At 39.5% G+C, this 26,248-nt stretch overlaps 3 protein-coding genes across 6 annotated transcripts; 1 reads left to right on the top strand and 2 right to left on the bottom strand.

Moving 5' to 3' along the window:
- Positions 1-1,641: 1,641 nt before the first annotated feature.
- On the bottom strand, positions 1,642-14,994 carry LOC102701264 (E3 SUMO-protein ligase SIZ1). 4 transcript variants are annotated; one of them, XM_006653930.3, is made up of 17 exons: positions 14,659-14,993; positions 13,852-13,932; positions 13,591-13,633; positions 13,271-13,349; positions 13,003-13,165; positions 12,719-12,846; positions 11,405-11,473; positions 10,723-10,810; positions 10,024-10,099; positions 9,764-9,837; positions 8,753-8,860; positions 5,827-5,988; positions 5,482-5,586; positions 4,878-4,958; positions 3,681-4,800; positions 2,745-3,091; positions 1,642-1,941 (listed from the first exon to the last, which is right to left on the bottom strand). In XM_006653930.3, exons 1-16 carry the CDS (start codon positions 14,683-14,685, stop codon positions 2,949-2,951), a joined length of 2,547 nt encoding a protein of 848 aa, XP_006653993.1. In that variant the 5' UTR covers positions 14,686-14,993; the 3' UTR covers positions 1,642-1,941; positions 2,745-2,948. The 4 variants fall into 4 exon arrangements, with proteins under 4 accessions (XP_006653993.1, XP_006653995.1, XP_015693135.1 ...); XM_006653932.3 differs by having other exon boundaries at positions 13,003-13,162; XM_015837649.2 differs by having other exon boundaries at positions 1,667-1,941; positions 3,709-4,800; positions 14,659-14,994.
- Positions 14,995-17,232: 2,238 nt separating this feature from the next.
- Positions 17,233-20,370, top strand: LOC102699311 (exonuclease V, chloroplastic). Its single transcript, XM_006654882.3, has 7 exons — positions 17,233-17,692; positions 17,766-17,870; positions 18,254-18,375; positions 18,523-18,672; positions 19,321-19,474; positions 19,697-19,773; positions 19,888-20,370. Exons 1-7 carry the CDS (start codon positions 17,372-17,374, stop codon positions 20,096-20,098), a joined length of 1,140 nt encoding a protein of 379 aa, XP_006654945.3. The 5' UTR covers positions 17,233-17,371; the 3' UTR covers positions 20,099-20,370.
- Positions 20,371-20,561: 191 nt separating this feature from the next.
- LOC102700990 (protein IQ-DOMAIN 1) lies at positions 20,562-24,499 on the bottom strand. The gene is made up of 6 exons (XM_006653929.3): positions 24,079-24,499; positions 23,886-23,974; positions 23,084-23,383; positions 21,977-22,192; positions 21,682-21,801; positions 20,562-21,577 (listed from the first exon to the last, which is right to left on the bottom strand). The coding sequence occupies exons 2-6, from the start codon at positions 23,958-23,960 to the stop codon at positions 20,837-20,839; spliced, it is 1,452 nt and encodes a 483-aa protein (XP_006653992.1). The 5' UTR covers positions 23,961-23,974; positions 24,079-24,499; the 3' UTR covers positions 20,562-20,836.
- Positions 24,500-26,248: the final 1,749 nt, after the last annotated feature.

The raw sequence follows: 26,248 nt of genomic DNA, 5'->3' as shown, positions 1-26,248 counted from the left end.
GAGAAAAAGTAAACTACTCTAGTATATCTAGTATATTTATATATAGTACTAGTACTGTTGGCTTTTTATTACTGTTAAACTACTCTGGTATATATACATAGTACTGGTATTGTGCAATGCCATCACCAGGTTTGGCACTAGATAAAGTTACGGGGAGATTCTTTGGCTTTTTCATAAAAAAAGTCAAACAATATATATATATATATATATATAAAGTTATAAGTAAAACTTTTGTATATGTGTTCTTATCGATCCAAAAGGCAATTCTAGAAAATAGACCTTCGTGAAAAAAAAACTCAAAGTCAACTCTAAATTTAAGGTTAAAAATTTAAATATTTATGTATAAGCATAAACGAAAAGATGATAGAATGGTAAATTGCATTCTCGGTCAAAGGGTAGTCAAGAGGGAAAAAAAAACACTACCGGGAAAGAAGCCACACAAGGACACTTTTTTTTCCTCACGTTTCTTGGTTCTTCAAATGCCCTCCCCGCGGCTCATAGAAGCTTTTGCATGTTAGTTCTTATCTTATTCATTTTAGACCTTATAATTATCTAATATTTATTTTTTAAGAAATTTCATAAAATTAAATATACTTCAACTAAATTGTCCCAAATTTATAGATTTCAGGTTGTTTATCCTAAAACTATAGATTTAACAACAAATTTGTTATAAAATTATAGATTTAAGGTCATGTCATAAAACTATAGATTTAGTGATGAAACTATCAAATAAATATCTTTTAGAATTCCACTATTATCCTTTTTTAAGTTACTAAGTTGTAGTTTTATGACAAAATTGATGTTAAATATGTAGTTTTGTAATACAATGGTTTAAATCTGTAATTTTATAAAAAAATTGATGTTAAATCTGTTTTGCACCCTTATCTTTTTGTTTATATTAATTTGAATTTCAAATCTTAAATTAAATTTAGGATTTTCTCACTAAAGTTTATTTTTCTACCTTAACTTTTCAATCAAATTATATATATATATATATATATATATATATAAGTTTTATTAACAAAGATGTCATTTAGAAACTAGAATCATCCTCTCCAACTAACGCCAATAAGGAGGGACCCTCCCTCCCCTTAGCCAACACACAACGCCTGTCACCTCTCTGAGATACTAACAAGGAGCTCTGCGAGGGCATGATCCCAGCTGAGGTGAATCCGTTGTGCCATGGCGATTAGCGAGCCAGAACCACTTGCCAAATTGGTGCGTTGGGCGTGCCCTTACGCTGCGGATGCACGCAGAAACTCGGGGAAATATACATCACACGGGTCATTCACAAATCACAATCACACAAGTGCAGAGAACCATCTCAAAGTCAGCAACACTAAAACCCATACTGCTCCGCTGTCAACTCATGCACAGACAAACTTCACCCAAGCAACAAGAGCGAGGCAAAAAAATGGGGGCCGCATATAATAACATTTTGGACATCTATCCCTCTTTGATGAAAAAGAAGAAACAATAGGCTTAATCCTGGTACAATCGCAATATACAGTCATGCTTACCATCACGCGAGATGATTAACCACCATGACTTACCGAACAGTAGGATGTGCCGGCACGGAACCGCAGTGGATACAAGCCCAACACTCTCATGAATTGCATAGCAAAGCAGACTATCCAAAAATTACCTAAGTAAGAACCCAAGGGCTCCCAAGGGCTATGTTTATTGACCGCCACTTCCAGGAATAGTTTATTCTCCATCAAAACACCAGGTTAATAAACATCTAAATTAGTGCCCCCAAAGTCTACATACAATGATGGTACACAAACATTCACATGTATTTGTCTTGCATCCAGGGATGAAACCCCCTCTATTCCTTATATCCAGTAAAAGTCAAAAGTCAACAAAAACAGAAATGTACAAACTGCTCCAGTCGCCACATTAAGCCTCGATACCCAGTTAGAAATTTTTTTCTATACCAACCTAACATAAAAAGAAATGCATTAGCAATCTCCAATGAAAAGGAAACATATAGAGATACAAAATCATATGCCTTTTCTTGACAAGCCTGAACAATTTCGGTGCTATTTGTCTAAAACCTAATAGCTTCATCTGTTAATATTCACGAGTACAACAGCACAAGAAACTAGGCACATTGCATATGTTTCAATTCTTTTTACCTCTTATTTCAAATACCTATTCTTCAAAAGTGATACTGCTAATCAGACAAACAGCAAGATAATAACAAAACTGTGTTCATTTCGCCACTGGTAAAAACCTACTTTTGAGTTTAGAAAGGCTTTTACTCCAGCATAAACTAACCAATTATGCTTACTAACTGCAATTCCCATCTTATCAGAAAATATTTACTGTAAATGTTTTGTGTTGCACATGAATGCATGCCAGACAACTAAATTTTGGGCAAAAGCAAATAACAGAACCTAACATGCTATGTAAGCCCTAAAGCAATCCAAGCATAAAAAGGTTTAGAAAAAAAATGCATAGTGGACTTCATGATGTGCCCAGAAACTAACAGCAAATTAATTTGCTCCTATTTATCCTGCTCTAATCTGCAACTCTTTTTTCCTATTGTGATCCATCGAACACCAGATCATGTCACTAATCAATGGGAAAGGATCTTCTATTCATGCTTTTCCTTTTTTCCTTTGGAAAAACACATGCCAAATTGCAAATTAACTAATCACATCAAACATTAAACTGCAAGGATTGCTTCCCAGAAAAACTGGAAGAGTAACACGGGAAAAAGGATAATCGCTTATGCTCACCATCAGATGTTCTCTATGCAGATCCCTCCTGGATCATATGGAACACTTGAAAGCTTGTAAACCATTGAGGCAAAAAGCATCAATGCTGGTGTTTTTCTTTACATCAACCAGATGACCGATAAACCCCTCAGTATAAATCAAGATTTCTGGATGGCAGCTTTGCCAAACTAATGCAAATTCAGCTAGCCCATTATGATGTCCAAACTATTCAGAATCAGTATCTATTGATAAACAGAGTCGAGGCCTAACAGACCGAGGCTGGCGAGGATGAGAAAATATATTTTCTATCCTTCTTGGATTTAAATCGGCTCCGCTACGTCTTTCAATGTTTGTGCTCAGAAATGAAGCTGCAATAGAGAACAATAAATTATGCCAATATTTTGGACCAACCTAGCAATCACAACAATAATTTCTGATAAAATATACATGAAAATAGTGGTGGGAACACCCAGCAATAACTATAGCAGGCAAAGGCTGGATGTTGGAGTCTAAAAGCTAAGGTCAATTTTGTACTACAAAAGGTTGAAAGGGAGTGCATGTTATCTCTTTGAGGCTCAGGGTGATTTAATAACCAAGATAGTTCCTGGGTCTGTTCTAACCAAATATTGTATCATCAATCCTGGTATACAAGTGACCATAATAGACAGCAAAATCCACAAAAACTGGAGCTACCAAACCACCCACTCATGAGATGAGATGATAATAGAAGACAGACTTGGAAGCATTTGGTTTATCATAAATATCTTGATGCTCAGCAAATTCCGAAATTGTTTGATGTTAACCAAGAAAAGAGAAAGCAGGCCCATTCAACTAGAATAACAATGTGAATCGACATTTGCTACAAGTATCATCTTAGCAATTAAACAAGGCAAGTAAATCATTGTCTTAGAATATAACTGTCACATAAATAACTAGACTCAGAAAAGGGAGACAAACCAGCGTCACTCAACGGTTCAGCCCTTGCCTCTGTTGATGGAATTTGTGGCTGTGAATTGACCTCAGCAGGTGCAGGCTCTTCGTTAGCACCACCTGCTGCGAGTGTAAGAGATATCCAATCATCAGACTGAACCCCATTTGGTGCATTAACACGCTCGCTAAGTTCTTCCTGAAGAGGAGCAGAAGAAGGTTGACTTGGAAGAAAAATTTGCAAGGATGGATCATCGCCAGCCAAAGCCAGTGGGTTATCGACCAAACTTCCATGCATTTCATTACTATTCCGGCAGACTGTAAGAGCAGGAGTTACAGAAGCCTCCTCTACACCAACATTACAATCAAGAGAATAGTCATTCGGTGCTATGCCAAACGAATTATGTGAGCCAACAAAAGTATTATGAACATCAGCATCATTGCCAAAAAACTGGAAGCCTTGTTCAGGTTGTTGATAAGAAGGGTGCATTTGCCAGTTATTTATCTCAAAATCATCAACGTTGTTACTCAATAAACCAAGGCCACTAGTACCAACGCCAGCATCTTCCTGGTATCTTTCAGTATATCCAGGATCATTGGTGGTGAAAGGAAAACCACTACCATTTGCAGTGGTAGTATTGTCAAAAACAGCTGGCGGGCAAACCATAGCTTCATTCTCTTCATCAGAATCACTCAGAATAATGACATCTGCGACATTATGCTGTTGTTGTAGTCTATCGTCTGTATTGCTCTCTTGGTTCACACTTGGGTCTTCCCCATCTCTATAACTACTAGTGGGGCTGTTGCTCATATGCACGATATTGTTTAGAGCACGTAACCCACTATTGTTCTGCATGTGATTTCCAACCACAGAAGGCTTCTTGTCATCTGCTTTACTACTAACTTCCCAGATCCCATTTGGATTTCTCTTTATTCCAATTATCAAAGGTTTCTGTCCATCAGAAGTACCTTCCATCATCTGTTCATTTCCATTTTGCATGACAGGTTTGACATCTTCCTGAGCATTACAAAGGGTACCATCAGGCATATGCCATTGAGATAATTCTCTAGTTGCAGCATCACCCTTCACACGCCAAGATCCGTCAGGCTTGACATCAACTTCATTAACATCCTCATTGCAGTGGCGCAACTGCATCCAATAGAAAAAAAAATCACTCATTGCAACAGGATCTCACAAAAAAAATTAGAGGTACAATGAAAAATTACCAGAGAAGTAATCCTGTTGAAGTAAGGATCAATCATCAAGTGCTCAAGAGAGTAATTCTTTAAACATATTGGACATTGCCACTGCATACAAACAAGAACAGAGCAATCAGAGGACATAAAGAAAAATAGTAAATTGCACTTTGGACCACCTTCTATTACCCAAGTTCACTTTGGACCACCATTAAATCTATCTTTTCAGTTGGACCAGGTAAATCTGCCATTGTTGCGGTTTGTACCACCCCTGAATAACTTTTCTTGTCATGCCTAACCTCCCTCTCAGCAAATATATGGACTACACATAGATGGGAGTTTGTTGGTGTACCAGAGCCGATGTGTTTAGGTCATTGATACGTACTGAAAAAAATCATTCAGAGTGGTCCGTGCAACAATGTCAAATTTACCCGGTCCAAAGTGAGAAGGTAGGTTTAAGGGTGGTCCAAAATAGAAGTTAGGTAGTAAAACGTCGCCCAAAGTGCAATTCACTATAAAGAATACAAATGGATAAATATGTCAAAAGTTAGGCTGTGGATTGCAGAAAAAAAAGCAAATCTTTCTTGGATGCACACGTGTTTGAAGGATGAGCATCAAAGAGAACAAATCTAACCTTGCGGGACCGTTGATTCAGTTCCACAAAAGTTTCAAGATCAAAACAACCCATGTGAATGCAAGGTTTGAATCTCCCAGCAATCCTCATTCTGGATCCACTATTCTGAATATATATTAGAAAACAAATTAGATTATCTTCAATCTTGCATAATAGGCTACGCCTTACCCCCAATAAGAACATCTTGACACAGCATTAGAACATATATGTGCTAAAACTACTCAAGATAATAAGCAATGAACATTAATAACCTGATAACAATTATATCTGCCGTACTGCAGTGCAACTACAGTACTGACAAACATATGTTAAGCAAGCCAAACAGTTAAGCGTACTAGAACTCACAGGGCAACGAAGGTTGACTGTAACAGACTCAGCAACCACTTCCAAATCACTGTCACTATCAGCATTCTCTGCGGTGTCTCCACCTCCGAGACAGCGCCGAACACGAGCAAGAGCATGCTCGAAAGACTCTCCTTCAGCTTCCTTTGGAACTAAGTTTAAAACCTGGGTAAACAATAGCACAATTAGAAACAGAAAGGAAATATAGAGCCAATGGTCTTTATAGAGGAATGAAACATCTCAAAAGCAGTGCTTAGCAATCCCCCTTTCATTATATGCTTAAAATATACTTATTTCCTTTAAGCAAAGAAGAGGCATTTCAGACATTTCCAAGTGATATTATATTAAATTCTTCGATACATCAGGAAATGTTAAATTAAACCATGCATAACTAATTCCATGGGAACATGAAAGTATGAAACATAATAAGACCATAACTTAAGCACGTAGGCATACATACTGCTTAAAAGTATAGCAAAATTGTTTCTTTTGAAAACAGAGAAGCACTTCACAGCAGCAATTAGCCAATATATGTGCATTTATGTGCTTGAATAGCAAAATTGTGCAATAAATTTCTATTAAGCACACCACCATCAAAATGGGTTGAACTGGAACAACATTCAGCAGTTTTAAAACAAAAGCTATTGGTGGTACAAGATACACATGAGATAATTCAAGTCATAACTCGCCAAGATACCACTAATCAATGATATGTGGAAATGATACCTATTAGTCACTGCCACAGACCCACAGTCAAAGCTAACGGTAATCTTTGCGAATTATGATTCTTTTGCTGTGTAGTTTGGCAGTGTCCCTATCAGATACTCAGAGATGGAGCATAATGCAAATGAAGGGTGCATTGACCAAGCGGTTGCCAGTTTGAAAAGTTCGCAACAGCTACTAACTAGTTCCTACAGTGGCATAACACCATAACAGGGTTGGTACATATGCACAAAAAGTATAAACTATGTGAATGAAAAATTAAAATAATATGTCACCATTTAACAAAACATACAAAGAATCAAAACCATAATCTATATAATTATATTTCGATTCATGTGGTATACTCCCCCTTAGTATTTAAATATATGACATTGTTCACTTTATTCAGTCTATAGTGTGCACCTTTGATCACTGTTTTTCTATTAGAATATAACAATAATCGATCAAAATTATAATATTGTAAAGAACGAAATAAAAATCAATGCCATGTTGGGTTCGCAATATGCCTAGTGCAAGAAGAGGACTTCAGGCAGCACCAAAGCAGAGGTGCGGAGCAGGGATTGGCGGTTTTAGCGCTTCACGACAATTAGAACTTTTTTTAAATATGATTGGATCTTAGTGCTGAGGTTATTGTAGCCAAGCCCTAGGCAATGTTTTCAAATCATAAAGTCAAGACTAGTCGTGAGGGGACCAGTCAGACGATTAGTCATGATTAGTCAACGATCAGATCCGATTAGTCGAGGCTAGTCGGTGTCTACTCATCCTTCTACCCAGGGCATGCGTGGATATATGTATACTACTAACTACTATACTGTATAAGTGTACAGTACTATAGTATGTTTACTTAACTATGCATTTTATTAGTACTATACTAGGCAAAGACCTTGCAATAAATACGTGTAAATAAAGCAAGTATCAAGCATGGTTTGATATCAGCCTGCAGTCTTGGACCGGCAGAAAAGGAGAACTCAGTCTGCAGTCTTCAACAATGATGGCAATAGTCAAGGGTGGCGGCAGTAGGCGACTGATGAACTGGCGGTGGAGGTGGTGCGCAACGGCATGTGTCTCGCGGCGGCTTGGGAGGGAGAAAATTTGGCTCTCACTCGATTCAGGCAGGCAGTGGCAGATGAGGGATAGGAGCCGAGGAAGCTATATATATGAGTCACACTACTTGTCTAACCTAATGGGCCAAAAACCCAAACCCATGGCCCAAATCATTTGGCCTCAAAGTGCATCTTCCAAACTAGTAGTCAAACTCCTAATCACATGACTAACCATGATTAGTTGATGACTAGTTTCTTGATCAAGCTGATCACCTCGAGGTGCAAGGTCGAGCCATAGGTTCCGATTAGGCTGACTAATTGTGACTAACCGGACAACTTACAATCTCATCTTTTCGCTTGTGCTTATGCTTATAAGCCAAAATTTGAGTTTTAAAACTTAAATTTGGAGTTGATTTTGAGGTTTTTTTTCATCATTGTTTATTTTTAGCCTTTACTTTTAGACCGCTAAGAACACGTGTATAAGAATTTTACACTTAAATTATTTTTTAATCATCAATAAGCCATTTCGCTTATTCTTCCCATAATAAGCCAATAGATGACCAGTTTAATAACATTGGCCCTAGCATCTTATAAGCTGTGACTTGGTTCAGTTAAGTCGGGATTTAGATTGGTTCTTGTTCCTCTGTAGCCTGTCTCGCCAGCACAGTGTCGATCACACTGGATGACGAGGTGCAGAGCCACGTCCTGTTTCTTCCCTTAAATACAATCTACATCGTGTTCCATTGCCCAACATCCTTGCTTGTGACAATCTAGCCATACGATATTATGTTTTCAAACTAAATATTTTGATGGTTAGAGTTTCAAAAGTTTAACCGAACAGAGTCAACAGTGTGTCATATATTTAAATACGTTGGAAGTACTACATAAAAGGATGAAATGTTGAGCTTGTTAACATTGTTCTTGTGAGTTAGTTCAAAATCAAAATGTATAAATTTGTAATTTGATTCTAGGGGCTGGAAATTCCCGTTCTTGTGATATTAAAGCTTTGAGTGCAATGCTATGTACAGATGAATATGGTTGAAGAATGAGAATCAGCTCATGTAGTTTTAAAAGGAAATTATAGTGCAATCAAATAAATAGCATCTGGAAGGTGTGAGCCTGAAAAGTATCATTTTGTAAATCAAGAAGTCAAATGGAAAAACCTGAGCAACAGTCCTCCGCTTCGCAATTCGAACACCAAAGCAAAATGTCCGAGTATCAACCCTTGACAAGCAAATTTTATTAGTTCCTTCTCTACTGCATGTGGTTATCTGCAAAAGGGGAAACAACCATGAGTGAGTGTTCAAACTATGCAGAACAAAAACTTTGCAAATGAACCAAAAGTAACACAATGTGGCAACTAGGAATATTACTACATAAAGAATGCATGTAAAACCTTGCTTTGTGCGAAAAATAACGCAATGTGCAAAGGAATGTTTAAAAGGGAAATATAATGCCAAGTAGCCAACATTAGTGTAATAAGACTATAAAGCCTAACAATCATTAGAAATCACAATAAGCAAAGAGCCAAGTCTCCAGCTCTATATATGGTTTGCGGCCCTCTGACTAAGATGGGTGGTTCTGTGGTTGTAACAAATGATTCAGCCTCAGGGCCATGATTCGTAGTGAGAGTATTGGCAACAACTACTGCCCGTCGGTTGTCGTTCATTTTTAACACTTCACAGTGCCTCCTGACCTAAGAGCATGCACTGTTCTTTCAAACCTTTAATGCTAGTTTTGAACTGTATATCACTCCTAGGTCCTAGCTGAACCACCACAGAAAACCATCTTCAACCATACCGTGTATATTTTGTCTCATACTAAAGCACATGCAGCTAAGACTCTCGAGGGGACTTCCTAAGTAGAGTAATTTGCCAATAAAATTTTAAAAGAACTCATGAAAGGCACAAGTAAATTCTTACGGACCACCACTGGAAACCAAAGGAAAGTTTAACTACAAAATGATGAAACAAGCTCAAAGGTTTGGTAACGTTAACGCAGGTTCATTGTAAGGTTTTGATTCAACTCAATAAATAGGTTCTGTCAATTGGAGAACAACAGAAACAACACAAGTTAAAAAAAACATACCATACAGGAATATCAAATAGGAAAGCCAAATCTTTGCCAATTAGAATCTAAATTAAGCGAATGTGACAGAAGAAAATTGAACTTACCAGTGGCCCATCATCCCGTCCATTTATCCCAAGTAATTGAGAACCAGGTCTTGTTACTACTCGTACTGAAATACCTGAACAGAAAATGAAACTAACTTTATAACTTATTCTAAGGAAAGCCAGTGTGAAATATCAAACGACAACAGCATCACTGTAATATATACTCGCATCACCGCACAACATATAAGTCAATATTTAAGCTGGGATGCATTTCAAATATGGAAGTTATCAAATTATGCCCACAAGATCATCGACAATACCATTAACATGCAATTCTGCATATTGGGGCCATTGCATCCTGAACTGAACTTTGTCATTCAAAAGCATGCACCAAACCTGTCAACAGATTCATTGCTTAAGACGTAAACAAACAATTTATGCATGCATATCTCAGATGTATGCAAGGGGAAAAACAATAAATGAATTTCAACATGTTTCGTCATTGGACAAAATGAACTCTAAATCAGCCAAGTTCACATAAACTTAAAACTTTTGCACCAAAAAATAGTTTCCATGTACAATGCTAGCAAGCAGCATCCACATGGTACAGATGAAAATTCAAACAACGCAAAGTAAACAATTGACAGGTAATATAACAAATCAAGTTACTCCATGCTACATAAAGAACATAACTTATCCACAGTGCTTTTTCTTCACAATCCAACCAATGAAAAAATTGCTCAATAGACATATTACTCATATGTGTGAATTCCATGTTACAAAGGGAAAATAAATTGTTCAGAGATATACCTTCACCATTTAATGATTGGACAAGGTGTATACAAGATATGCTATTCATAAGCCTAAATTCAAACAAAAAACTTGCAGATATCCTAAATAACCGAGTGATATAAACTCATGGTACCCAACACATTATGAGATTACAATATGACACGATATTAAGTTGAACCGAAGACTCCAGGACTAAAGCATATACAGCTTTGAAGCAGAGAGCAAACCTGGAGGTCAAATTCTTGTCTCTGGACAGTTTCTCTATCTGATCGAGAAAGCTGGAAGCTTTTCTCCACACTTTGAGGTACACTTGTTCTAGAGAGAGGTTTAATTAGGATGAGTTATACATCACAAGTAACACAAGATCACTCAACAAGACAATTTAGAGTGAATAGAATAGCAATAAAACCGCATAATGTTGTCCATAGATGTGATACACAAAGCTGTATAGTCACAAATAACATAACTGAAAATTTTCCCAAATATTTTAACTGTGTACCATTGCAAAGGATTATTACAATAGGACAAAATTGTTAAGAAGGGTCGTGTACAATATATTAGAGGCATGTACACTAAACTGAGAGTTTGAGACTATCATCAATAGATTTTACCTTAATTATGTACTTAAACAATAAGCCTTGGTGTAAACTTATATGATCGTGCAACAGTAATGAAATTTAAGAGGCATGGTGAAACAAGTATCATGAACTGTTTTTCTATGTCAAGGAGCAACAATAAGGGAGATCTTAGCGAGCAGCTACCAGTGAATATCAATGTGTTGGATGAACTACCATTTTGGGGGAGGAAATGGAGAAAGAAGGGAATCAATAAATAAATAAATAATCAGCCATGGATTATTAAATTATCAATTAAAATGTTGCCAGTAAGAAGAATCCATTTAATACGCACCCATCATTTGCAACACCAGATGACACGAATTTCACTGGGGGTAATGGATTTGCAGAAGTGGTCCAAAATCTGCAAATTCAAAGCATGTAGCTACAGCAAATTAAAACTTAAATTCCAGTCTGCTAAGGAAAGAAAGGGTGAGTCGATTGCAAAGACAACACATCCAAAAATAATTGCTTCAAATTAATTAGTGTTTTATATTGGATGCAAACACCAAATCTTACACGAGCCAACTTCTGTTGTGATATTCAGACTTCAGAGCCCTAATTACATTTGCAAAATTCAGAGCCCTCAAGGGATAATCCCTTTCACACTTTGTAAAATCACCAGTGTGAACAGCACTACATGTTTTAGCCATACTGTCTATAATCTGTTAACCGGATTGTTATGAAATATCAATATATTTCATGTTTGTGGCCAAAAAGAAAAGATGTAACAGGAACTGGCCTCAAGTGCAAAAAACAATTGATTTTTAATAAACACATGGTGCACTCACACAACGCATTAGGGATAGTTCAAAACCAATTTGAACAATTGTATAATAGAACAGCCCCTAATTCATCAATAAATTTAAAAGATTAAAGCATGACCTTCCAGTATCCAGAAAAACAAAATGGCAAGTTTGGTAATGCTCATTTAACAACATCAAAATTTATATAGCTAATGGTTGATAAGACATGAAAAAAAGGATGTTATTGAGTCGATTCAATCCTGTTGAACGAAGCACATTCTATGAAGGAAAATTTTGGAGCATGCTATCTACTTTAGTTTACAATTGTTACTTTTTGGTTGATATACACCAAAAAGTTTGAAAACACACACACACAATGCACAGATAAGCATACAACAGGTATCAATTATATGCTTAGATAAGCATATACGCAACCCGGTAGAATATATGGTGGAAATTGGAAACCATTTTGTGAAAGTATCAACAATATCAGCAAGTAACCTCATGCATAGAGGTGATAAATTATACAATTGTGCGAGATCAGAAGATCAAAGTTAAGTTCATTCAAGAGATGGAATTAACAAACAGCAATCTAAAAGCCACATCTTGTTTTTGTCTTTTTGTATTCACTGTTTTACAGTTTCATCTCACTAACAAAATCAAAGTTTCCAAAACGATTGGCTAAAAATGAAACGGGATAACGTACTTTAAGCTACATTCACACACATAACCCATTCTCGATGGTATGGGCACATTGCAGCGCACGGGCATATTACTAGTTATTTTAAAACACTGGTTTCCACCATAGATTTTACCCACTTAACCCCCACACAAAAAAATAATCAAACAGTAGAAAGACATACGGGTCTGCCCGACTCAGTCGGCATAATTCACAGTAGAAAATGGGTGGAACTTCAGGGCTATCACCAGGCTTATCTGGAATAATCACACAATTCAAATGTTGCCACACTTGGCATCGCTGATCTTCACACTGCAGAAAAACATGATACAGGAATTTAATATATTAAAAAAAGGGAGGGCACCAGAAGTTGATCATAATTCATAAATTCAGAAAAAAAAAAGTTTGCTCCATGCCCTAACAATCTTTCAAAAGAAGGAAAATAGTAAATAAAAAATGATACAATACCTGGATCATGCTGTCATTAACCATTGTGCTACTGCAAATGCAGCGAACTTTGGCCTCCGGCTGGAAAGGGTCATAGGCTTCCTCTTTAGGCCTGAAATTGAAATCTGATCCGCTGTGGCTCCTGGTGGCTAGATCAGGAGCACATTGGATTTGCATTTTCCTGCTAATGAAGGAACAAAGATCTCAAAAAAGGAGCACCACAAATTACATCTCAAGTATGCACACTAGCATGCCGCATGGTCAATTTTATGGAACAACGATATTTAACCTGTATGTATCATCAACAATTTTTGCCACTGCCTCTTTGGTGAGAGAATTTTTCCTTCCCCATCCATGATGCCTTTGACCTTCAGCAAGAAAATAAGGAACAAATTTAGCCTGTATTTTAAACTTGAGGAAAACAGAACAGGCATCATGAATTCATGCTGAAGGATTGGATGCCATTATTTACAAATACAGGGGATGAAACAGTGAAAAATTTACATGTACATACATAACTTAATATGTAAGGCAATCAAGTAGCAAACAATATAAAACACAATTTTCAGGCACAGACCAGGGAAGCATAAACAACACACAAATGCATACCTTGCTCATCAGATAACAGTGCCAACACCCTATCAATAAGATCCTGTGAAAACATAAGAGAAGTATATCAGAAAACACAATAGCTCATTGAAATAAACCTCTTCTTATCAGATCATGATTATAACCAAAGATCCGATCAATGATGTATTACGACAGGCTATACTACCAATTCGCCTCAAAGGCTTACATCTCATTTAGTTGAAACTATCCACCTGGTAGATGGTGGTGTAAAAAGGATTAATAGGAACAACATTTGCTGACCTGCTTCTTTCCTTGCTTTGGTAAGCCAAGCTGATTTAATATATCTTTGAGTTCCTTTATTCTAAAGTATGCCAGTTTATCCTGCGATGAAAAAAAAAGATCAATGCTGAAGGACCAAAGCAATCCATTTACATGACACACAAATAAGGTACAATGTGTGTTTGATCAAGGGACAAACACTGGGATCACTTCTGAATGAAAGCAGAGATACTTGTGTGTGCAATTAAGCATGATGCAACAAATAGTGCTAAACTAACTGTCATTGAACACAAGAACCTAAGGTACCAAACTGAAGCAAATGAACCCGGTCAAATTAGCAATTTTGGGGGAGCAGCGCATATACGCTGAGCAACATAATTAGTGATGACTAGGATGGCATAAAACACCTCCTAAAATGTCCGCGTGTGATACGAAACCATACATTGGGGCAAACTATGGATCAACCAAATGCGGGGGGGGGGGGGGGGGGAGGGGGGGGTTTACAAACAAGCGAAAGTGCGTGCTAAGCAATCGAACTGCCCATTGAAGCCTCTCGCCAGGTACTGAAATAACCAATCAATCAATCCGCAACCCTAAAGGACAAGACTAGGCACTAAGAAATCCTACAGCCACTGCCAAAACAAAACTAAAACTAACTACAAAGTAATCATCCCATCTACAGCCCGGCGCCGCAACTCCCCCCCCCCCCCCAAAAAAAAGAAACAGACGCAACGAAATCCCCCCGCCAAATTACGCGCCGAAACGGCGGAGATCGGGTCGAACTCGCCAGCGGGCGGTGGGTGGTGGGGGGCGAAACGCGAAGTCCACCTTGCAGCCAGACACCAGGTCCGCCATGGGCGCCGCCCCCCGCTGGGTACGCCTCCCTCCCCTACTCCCGCCCCGCCGCCACGACCATGCGCGTGCGCGCGCTGGCGCCGCAACCGATCCCAAAACCGCAACCCCAAGAGCAGCAGCAGCAGGAGGACGCCGCGCGGCGCGTGGGTGGGGGGTGGGAGATCCGGCGGCGAGGAGGAGGAGGAGGGGGGAGGGAGCAGCCGCCGCAATCCACCACCACCACTTTCCTCGTCTCCGCCTCCCCTTTCTCGCCTCCTTTGGGGTTTGTTTTTGTGTGTGTCTATGGAATGGATGCGTCTCACGCGTCGGGTCGGGGTCGGCTCGACGGAGGAGGAGGAGGAGGGAGGTGGTGGGGGTAGTTCGTTTTTCTCTCTCCTATTCAGCCGCCGCGGCGGACGTATCGGCCGCCTATCCAATCCGGCTCTGGAAACCGTACGAGTCCGCGCGACGGGAAAGGGGTCGGTCAGCTCGTCTGTTTCCTTTTTTTAATATAATATTTGCCTCTTTTTTTATTAAAAAAATTATGATTAATATTTTTATTTTTAAATGATAAAACATGAACAATACGTGTGACTAATTTTTTTAAAAAAATTAAAAAATTTTTAAATAAGACGGATGATCAAACACTCGCCACAAAAACCGAAAATTGTTTTTTCAACAATAGAGTGAGTATGTCAAAAAACTTTATTTTTTTCTGCATCCACAATTAATCATCTGTCCTATTTAAAAGAAAAATTAAATAATATGCAAGTATTATTCATGTTCTATTATCTAATAATAATAAAAATATTAATATTAATTGAGAAGTTTAAATAATACGAAGAGTTAACAAAGACGAAAAATAAATTTATTTTAGAAGGAAGAGATTTACTGCTTAGGTATTTTGAAGATTATTGATTGAAGATTAAAATTTATTTAATTTTGTAAGGATATTAATGATATAAATAACGGAATTAACTACTATATATAAGTTAAAAATTTACTTTAAAAATATGAGGTGATAAAATAGTTTTCTATAAAAATATAATTTTTAACGTTCTTAAAATATGTGCGTAATACTGAGAAAAATCAAAAAAACACACCCTTGAAATTGCTGCGCACACGCAGCCGTCACTCCACAACTATCTCGCCCTCGCGCGTGGAACATTGCGCTGCCACGTCATTTTGGTATACAGTAGATGGGCCGCCACGTGGATATGAACCTGATGGGCCGTATTATGGTATATTGGACCAAGGTTTAGCCGGGCTGCCACTCGGGGATAGTAAACCTGATGGCCTTTATGTCGGCTCTGTTGGGCCCATATTAAGCCGTGTTACGTGGGCTGTATATGGGCTTTATTGAGCCCAGATTTAAGCTAATTGTATAATGGCACTTATTATTCTGGCCGCTTTTGTGTTCAAACCGGCACCAAAAACATAGTATAGATTAACATATGATTACCTAATCATACTCCTCCTTAAAATGTTTGATTTAAATAGTTCGGTCATGTTTATAACATCATTTTTTTTTCATTTTCTGATTGTGGTTATAAACAAAATTTTAAATTTTTAACCTTGAATTTGGAATTGATTTTGAGTTTTTTCACTGAAGTTTATTTTTTATTATTTTAGATCGTTAAGAACACGTTATAAAAGTTTTTTTCATAAATTATTTTTTTTGTAAATATGCTGTTTTTTTCTCTAAATAGCCAAAAGATGATCACCTTATTCTAAATTAAAAATCATTTGCACATAAGTTTGGTGACTGGTTTAATCTCCAAAATCATATGAACGAAGATATTACTCTTCTAGTCAAGAATGATTCAGACGTGGATGCAGTGAAAGCGTTATAATCCTAAAAAAATAAATCTAAAGCATTATAATCCTAAAAAAATAAACCCAGGTATACCAATTTCCTCACAAGTATTGATCTAATGAGGAATCTAACCAACATGCACATGAGAGAGATGATCATGTCATAATTCATGAGAGTTGGGACATCTCGTTGGGATTTATACAGGATTTGGTTTTGATGCCAATTACAGTAAGCCCAAAATCTAGAAGATAACAACCATTTGTGTCATGATCCTGGACATTAATAAGGTCAAGAAATTGTTACTTCATTGCTTTGTATATCGATGTGGCTTATCCACAACAGCCGAGCACCCAACGATGTTTTGGTCCGTAGATTAGTACACCATTAGGGTAGATGATAATCCTTACGTTCAGGGGGTGGTGTTTAGTTGGAGAAGAGAAAAATTTTTGCGTGTCCTGTTAGACGTTTGATCGGATGTCAGAAGAGATTTTTAAACACAAATAAATAAATGAATTTCATAGCTCGTCTAAAAACCATACCATGAGACAAATTTGTTGAGCCTAATTAATCCATCGTTAGCATATGTGGGAGGGAATAAATTTCTGATCCAAATCGTGCAGTACATATACAAAGTCACGGCCGGAGTGGGTTGTTGAGTTCAAATTTTAAATTTTAAATCTGAATTTAGGATTATTTTGGCCGGTCAGGGGCACGGCTCAAAGTTTTAGTGTTTTAGTTATAATTTTAATTTCTTGGTTGTTCCCTCTGCCTGCGACTGCGAGTCGAACGACGGCGAGGTGACCTCCCAACATTCCTTCGCCGGAGGCGGCGGCGGCACGGGGGGTTTGCCCCCTGCGACTGCGAGTGAGATAGCAGAGCTCCCCGACTCCGATGCCCTCCGCCGCCGCCGCCGATTCGCCCCCTGCGACAGCGAGTGAGATAGCAGAGCTCCCCGATGTCCCCGTCGAGATCGTCAGCGACGAGGAGATGGCGATCATCGAGGCCGCGCTCTCCGCCGCCGCCGCAGCTGCACGGCCGGTCGTCTTCTCCGCCGCCCGCCGCGCCGTCTCGCTCTCCTGCGCGGCCTACAAGTTCGCCGCTTCCTCCGGCGGCGACATCGAGGACTCGCCCCCGCCCCCTCCGCCGCGGGGGTCGCTGCTCGCGCGGTTCCGCGACCGCCGCGCGCTCGCCGTCACCGACATCACCGCCACGGTAAGCCACCGCCCCCCAACCTCGCGGCGTTCGCCTTCTGTTCTTGCGTTCAGGGCTTTCCTTCTTGTGGCAGGAATGGTGCGAGAAGCAGATGGAGTTCGTGCTCGAGCACGGCAGGCCGGAAAGGACTCAGGCCATGAAGGCCGGCTCCGAGCGCCATGCGCAGCTCGAGCAAGAGGTGAGCACCACAGTGTTGAATCTTCCAAGCGGAATGCTGCTTGATTCATTAGATGGCTTCCATTGTAGTATTATTCTTGAAATGCGTCCCAAGTATACTGAATGATAATGCCATTGTTTTGCTGAGGCGGCCATGCAGTAAGCCAGTAACCTGTAACTTGTTCACCATTATATTGCCATGGAGAGTTTATCTGAAAACAAACCACATTTCAAGTGGTTGCGTATCAATGATTTGATGTTATCGTGATTCATGAGCTTTATATTCTTGTTGATTTTTTTTTTCCAATTTCTAAAACAAATAACCATCTCTTTCTTTACTTTGGAATTTGAGCTAACTTTTTGGTTTCTAAAAGAGGACTGCTGATTTACTTCATTTTGGAGCAGGTTATTGAGAGAGCAGATGTCACAGTTAGATCCTTGGAAGAATTGTGGGCAGTGAAATTCATGAACTTCATCATGGGAGCAAACCAGTTAATGTTGGAGGGCATCACTCGGGAACTCCCCGTGTAAGCACTTGTCATGTTCTTTTGCTGAACACTAGTGCACACCTATGGAAAATCTCTGCTAAGTGTTTCTTACAGAGAGGATTGGAAGCATTTTATCTTATTAACATTACTTTTGAGTACCATTGATTCTTAGTCTTGTCACTGCAGGATTGGGCTCGTTGAAGGTTCATGGATGACAGGTGTTATTGATGAACTCCGAATGCCTCCGGATGCCATTTCACTTCATCCTATCCTGGTGGATACAAAGACACGTTTCAAGCCAACAGTTCCCTCAGAAGCACAAAAAAGAAACGGAAGGTTTACCCTTATATCTGCTTTCCTAATCACTAAATATAGAAACTAAAAAGGTATTATTGGCAGGTACATAGCTAAGCTTAGCTTCAAATATATGTTCCCTTGAATAAAGAATGGTGATTCCCTTGAAGTGACTTCTTTGATCTGAAGTTATATGAAGTATTTGATGCTCGATTGGTCTATTAACAGTGCCCATTGCCAATCACACCATAATTACATAGGGATTATAAAGATCAGTTTTTTCTAAAGTATACTTAATAGTTTTCTTTCAGACAAATTTTGCTTGTACTGATCGTCTTTTTCTGATTATGGAATCTCGTAAGTATTGTTTTAAGGAAACAACTCTGGGGTCAATTATTCAGTATGTGGATAAAGAAAGATGCTTGAAATTAATCCAAGTTGATGATACTTGGCAATAACGATTTTAAAAAAAAGATTGTAGCACTTGCATTCCATTTATTGTTCTATTAAAGATATATCTTATTTCACATGAAAATGTAAATTTGTGAGTTTAACTGTTTAAAAATAACAGTCAAACGATCAGTCGTACGTGGAGCTGTGTACTAGTTTTACTGTTTTTGCCTCTCTATGATGATGCAAGTTAGTAGCTGTGAAATTTCTATCGTTCTCTGCTTGGTATTTTTGTGACAGGCTCCAGGTGATGTGTTACAAGTATTTATGGGACAATTTGATTGGTGAAAAATTTCCAGCAGATAATTTCTTCAGCTATTTTGACCTGGACCCCAGTTACTTGTTATCAGATGACATCAAGCAATTCATCAGGTTCTCAGGATTGAATGCAAAGGTGCCATGCCTCAACTTTCACTTTGAATTTTTCTTGTTACATTTTAGGCACTAATTTGAATAACCAATTATTTATGGGAAAGCATTCCATTCCATGAGCAGTACAGTGCTAATCTACTATACTGAACATTCCAAGTCATTACTAGAATTATGATCTCTTTCAACAATGATTTTTGTAATTCTAGTATCTTTGTGAGTTTTGTAACATGGCTTCTGTTTGTAGACCTTTGAAGATGTCGTGAAATATTTCAAGGTCACCTGCCATACGTTAGCACGGTCTCAGGAACAGCTGCTTTTGAGGTAAACATGAGTCACAAACTAACCTGCACATAACTGTAATACTGATTACTGAATGCCTAATCAGTTATCACTACTATTTTGTGTTATTGCAAATGACATGCTAAACTGGTGCAGATATGAACTACAAGCAGATAATTCCCTTCTTGAAGAATACCAGTTCTCTTATGATGCTGGGTGGTTCAAGGATCAAATTCAGGAAGTTCTCAGCTTCTGGCGAGGATCTCGGGAGCCTAGGTATGTGAGTGAAGAAGAGAGGTGGAAATGCAGTTTCTGCAAATTTGCAAATAATTGCCCTTTGAATGCTTCCACATCAAGGTGTTGCTGACTAATGTAGCACTCAAGATTGCTATAGGTCAAAGTTTGGTGAGATTTTTTTACACCTGACTGGAGAACCAATCGTAGTGATGAATTTGAACATTTGAAGCGCCTTACGTTCATTCCTTCATTTCTTCTTTTTATTATTTGATGGTGAAGTGTAGGTCAATGTAAGAATTCACTCTATGCAGCTGCAATATTGTAACTTACATGCTGATCAGGTTATTATAAAAAGAATCATTTTCTTGTATGAGTTCACTTCATGGAATTTGCTTTTGTGGATTTAGACTTCAAATGTAAATTTCTCATGATTATCGATATTTTGTGTTTTTTATATGATCTTGTAGCATTAGGATTTCACTTATTTGTTTGTTTTTTTTTCTCTGATGGTCTTTAGACAGAATGATTTTGTTGGGTGCAATACAACAAACTCTGAAACTGCGTTGCACTGTTCAGACTTTAGAGGGATCTTGACAAAAAGAAACATGTGGCTCGCATAAACAGAAGACTTGTTTACATACAAACACCAAAGGTTTCAAGTGACAAATCGATATAGTTTTACAGAAACAACAAATGGAATGGACTGGCAGGGTAACTCACGAATCTGCTAAGCAAATAATGTGGTTATAACTTGGGAAAAACAATGCCGACAACTCATACAGCTGACATATAATCTTAACCTTTGCTTCACTGGATGAAATATATCTGCAGAATCCATTGCCCATCATGGTACCTGCTGCCATGTGAGTCACTTGCTTCCACCATTGATCACCAGGGCCTCTGGCTGTGGAGGTTCAGCAATGTCCTTCACCACACCCTCCACCTTGGGAGGTCCAGAATGCCGCCTCATCGGAGACGGCGGCACCATTCCAGCTTGGAAGGACAGCTTCTTCTTCACTGAACCAACAGAGCCTCCTCCTCCTCCTCCGCCTTTCTCCGGTGTCTCTGCACCATCAGTAACCACTGATCCCTGGAGCCGCAGCTTAGCTCTTGCAGATTTCGTGGGAGCCATGTAGCTTGGCACAGACGGGGAGCTCGCGAGGCTCTCGTCGTCGCGCACCGTCGAGGTGGCTATGCTGTGCCTCCTCGGTCGCTCAGACTGGACGCTGAACACGCTCCTCGCGTCGTCATCGACGTGCGAGAGCCCGTTCTTCGGTGTCGCGGGCTTCTTCTTCGCAAGGATGGGTGACACCTTTGCTGTCGGAGTTGATGGGGATTGGCGGGAGGCCGGACGGGCCAGCTTTGGAGTCGTCGGTGATGACTTGTCCGGCTTGGATCCCCTTCGGTTGAATGCTTTTGTGATCTCACCCTCTCCAAGGTTCAGGCTTGCACTCTTCACCGATGCGCGGTCAATGTTGCTCTCCTTGTCGGTCCCGGCACGGCCCTCCCAGGGCTTCGCTGCCATCCAGCGTTCCAACCAGCTCCAGCCCCACTGTGGGTTGTTAGGGTCTACAAACATTGGGTTCACAGACCTTGAAGTGCTCTTCCACTGCAAAAGGATCAGAAGTTTTGAGGCATTTTAAGAATGTAGTGTTGGGTGAGGTGAGCCAGAGTACAGATTGGCATCTGCCATTGAGAAGCACAGATACCTACCTGATGCGAAAATGCATACGCCAGCGCCCTCTCTCTTCTTACTGCAGCCTCTTGCCTGCTTATAAGACTTGCCTCGATTTGCTCCTTGGACTGAGTGCTGTCATCCCACTGCTCCCCCATCTGGTATGATTCACAAATGCAGTGTGTTTAATGATCCCAATGGTATTGTTTTATTTTCTATAACAACTGCTTACTGCAGTTTTCATCAAACAAAATTACACAAGAGCTGATAACAATAGGGGTGCATGAAATATTCTTGATGAGTATGCAGGGCTTTGAGAGAGGTTTTGCCTACCCTCAAACTCTCCAGTTCCTGTTTCAGTAGGAGCTGCCGCTGGAGGGCCTGATTCTCTTCAGACATCTTCAGCCTCCTTGATCGTATCTGTGACTGCACCCGTGCTAGAGTCTGCATGCAGCGCAGAGTGCTTGCAGCTTGACGCTTAACCGAGTTACCTTCAACCAGTGACTTCAATCTGACAAGTCCCCTCAGAGCTCGTAATGCCCTTCTTGCCTGTATTATTGCAGCGACAAAACGATCAGTATATTATTAGAAGTACAAAAAGTACTTTTCACTAGGTCAATTTTAAAAACCTGCTATCATGTTTTTCAAGGAACAAAATATACTGCTCCCAAGTCGACTTCAAAAGATGTTATCTTTGTATCAAGGGACAAAGCATATCAATAAGCCTGACCAACAAATCCATCAACATCAAAAAATGATTTAAGAATCAAAATTAGTAATGAAAGGTGGCTTCCACCAACTTCCAGTTGATCAAGAACTAATTTCTAATACTTGCCAAGATTGTTTTGTAGTCCATCTCAACAATAATATGCAGAAACAAATAAAAAATAGAACGACTGCTTCAAAGCAGAGGGAGCACACTATATTTACAGTTTCTGGCAGGTGCACAGGTCACACAAGAAAAGTTTACCCCTGAATCATAGAAGATCATTTACCACCCAACATAGTGAAAATAACACAGGAACTGTAAACACCTAAGATACCTCAATCAAGTGTCCCACTTCAAAGTTCAAATTAACAGCAACCAGCCAACTACCAGTTGATAGATTGGCGAGCTGCCAATACCTAAAACTATTAACAGGAAAAGAGGAAAAAATCTCAGGATGGCCAGTTGGTCACCAGCAGACATTTGCTTGCCTGTGCAGTCATGTTGATGAGGAGACAAAATCATAAACTATACAAGAACTGTTCTTTTAACAGCCGACCTCAAATTGAAATGACCTAATCAGCAGCCAGCAGAAGTAAAACTCATCGCAACCATCTTTACAATATTTGCACCAGCATAGTGATGAATGAAAGCAGCTGATGAAATAAATGGCCACGACATATTCTCAAACAACTTAGGAAAGTTCATTCAAAATGGCATCAAATTCACATTACCAGGTAACCTCGGAAGGCAGTCTGGATCTTGATTGCAGCTTGCTCTTCCCTTGATACACCCAACGGCAATGCCGATGTCTGTGCGGGGATGGGGACAGGGGGAGGGACAGTATCAGGAACTGCCTCCACAGTAACATGCTTGCTTTGCTCCTGCTCAACTTCATGGACCTTAACCTCTTCAGTCTGTTGAACAGGTGCAGGAGCTGGAGGGGGTGGCACCGAAACATTGACTTCCAGAGAAGCAGAAGGGGTTAGATCTGGTGGGTTTGGGTTGCTAGCTGCTAATTTCCTCCTCAGCCTCTGTTCATTTCAATGACCAAAGTTTGAATTGTTATTGCAGCTCAGTTCAAATAGCAGTAAGACAAGATAATTGCAAAAGAGAAGATGATGATTTGGTCATATGTATCAGTGAAGACAATCAATTTCAAGAGGAAATGTGTTATGTATGTAATCCTTATCAATTGACTGAATGGCAAGTAAAGCATGCTAATTGAAACCATGACATGAGTGGAAATTCCTTAAGATTCTGAATTTGTATGCAATGGCCAGTAGAAGGAAGAACATTTGACGCCTCCCTTACAGCAGCAAGTGAGATTTTGACGAAAACCAAGTCGAAAACTAGAACCAATGTGCTAATTGGAATAGAAAAAAAATTGAAACTTTGCTCCCAACACAATCCAGACCTCACTGAAAAAACAGAATTGTTTGCAATTCAGAAACTCTAAATCTCGATCGAATCCGGACTAAACTTTCTATATTCGAAACAAGCTCCTAAGGAAGCTGGGTCCCAAGATGCATTTACCTCCTCCTTCTTCTCCTTGGATTCTGGGCTGAACACCTTCTTGACAGCTCCAAACCACTTCCCCTTCTTCCCCATGGCCCCAAATTCCTCTGAAGAGAACCAAGAAAATTACCGATCAGATCTGCAACATCCAGGACGCCCCTCCAGATCTACTCTACAAAACAGGCACAATGGGACGGCAGGAGCCACATACAGAGATGGACGAGACGGCACGACGCGACGCTTAGAGCAAGAATCACCAAATCTTCCTGCGAAAGGAAAGAGAAGATAATCTCTTTCGGATCGTGCGGCAACCACAACAAAGAAGGGTGCCTGTGTGCGTGTGTCAGATCGGTATGAGAGGGCAGCTGAATTCTCCTCCTCCAGGAATCTGCACAAATGCAATCATGTGGGTGGTGGTGGTGGTGGATGAACAAGGAGGAGGATTGCAGCTGGAGCTAGGACTGACAGGAGGGCACAGCCAGCCCAGAGCCAGCCAGAGCTTGGAAGTTGTTGTTGGTAGTAGGGAGAATGGAATGGAGCTGGGAGGGATCTCTTGGATTGGAGTGGTGACTGGTGAGAGCTGAGAGAGAAGCTAAAGAAAGCTCCTTTCTTTGTGTACACTACCTTGGTGCCTCTTGCAGTTCTCTCTCTCTCTCTCCACAATTCTGGCTGATGAGAGGTGATAGAGAGAACGTAAAGGAAGTTTCTTTGTGTACATTACCTTGGTGCCTCTTGCGGTTCTTGTAATTCTCTCTCTTCTTTCTCTCATCAGTGGGAGGAGGACTGTGGACAGCTTGGAGACAGAAAAGTGTGAAATAATAATAGAACTGGAATCTCCATTATATGTATACTATGAGAGGTTATGTTATTTTTATAAAAAAAATAAGAAAATACAAAAAGTATAAATCATGTCAAAAAGATGTTAGTGGAAGAAATAGAGTCGTTCAAAAGTCTGTAGGTGAGGAATAAGGGAGTACAAAAGTAACGAGGGGAATAAATTATCCTGAAATCATAAAATCACTTATATTTTGAAATAAAGTTAAAGCGTAAATTTTTTTATATTACGAGATAGAAGGGTATATATTTTTGAAGGCTTCCAATTGTGTGATTTATTTTGGACTTATGTGCTTATGTGTATTTATGTATTGTTAAAAACATGATAGGATCATGTCAAGTGTAAGTGGCACTGAAGATATAACAAACTGCACGTAATCATCCAAAACACTGAAGTTCTAACTAACAGCATTCTCAACTTTGAACTCTCAAGCCATAACACCCACAAAGCAAATGAGTGATTATCATTTGGATTAAAGTAAAGTGCCCTAGCGGTACTTAAACTTGTGTGTATATGTCATCTACGTGACTACGTCCCTGCACTCTCAAAATATATTTTTGGGTCCTTGAACTTGTCCGGGGTGTCATATAGGTCCAAACGGGCTCCGACCCGCTCCATCCGCTGATGTGGCATGCCACGGTGGCGCCTACGAGAAGGGAGAGAAAAGAATAAGGAGGAGAGAAATACTAATATGTGGGATCCACATGCACCACCAACATGTAGGCGCCATGCCACGTCAGCAAATGGAGCGGGTCGGAGTCCGTTTGGACCTATATGACACCTCTGGACAAGTTCGGGAACCCAAAAATACATAATAAGAGTTCAGTGATCTAGATGACACATGCACACAAGTTTAGAGACTGCTGATACAAGGGATTAGTCGAGGAAATACAAGTTGCAAGGCCTGGCTTTCATCAGGGCCCTGCCTGCTTGTCTGAATGGCCATACCACCCAGCATAGTTGAGACTTGCCTTCAGTCATAAGTTACTCTCTATTAAGTGAGTGCTTCATCAGCTAGCAAAAAGTTGTGTCAACATTAATCAGTTATAAATATACTCCTTTTTAAGCTGTGACAAAATAAATCTTGCATCACACAAATAGTGTGCAATTAGTTTTGCAGTATATATAAATCCATAGCAGCTTTAGTATCAAATTATTTGATGTGCTAGGAACAAATAAATTATCTAGGATGGCTGTTAGTTCAGTATATTGCAGTGGTATCCTGAGAAAAAAATATATGATGATAATGAACAAAACAAAGCCTATCATTCTATATGCCAAGGTGGCAGAAAATTATTTGTTGGATCATTTTGAGAACAATGTGCCAACGCATCATCATAACTGTTTATATTTCTTTTTCATGTTTATATGTTGGCCTCTCATATGCATGTCTCTTGTCCTGGCAGACTTTAACAATTAAATATTCAATCTTATCATAAATTTCTCTTCAGGTACACATCAAATTACTGTACTTCTCTAGGTATAGCATGTCTTTTCTTTTGCATGCACTCTTGGGAAATTTCATTTCACACAGTACTTTATTTTC

Source organism: Oryza brachyantha, chromosome 5 (assembly GCF_000231095.2).
Source record: "Oryza brachyantha chromosome 5, ObraRS2, whole genome shotgun sequence".
NCBI lineage: Eukaryota > Viridiplantae > Streptophyta > Magnoliopsida > Poales > Poaceae > Oryza > Oryza brachyantha.
This window is presented reverse-complemented; position numbering and strand designations above follow the sequence as displayed.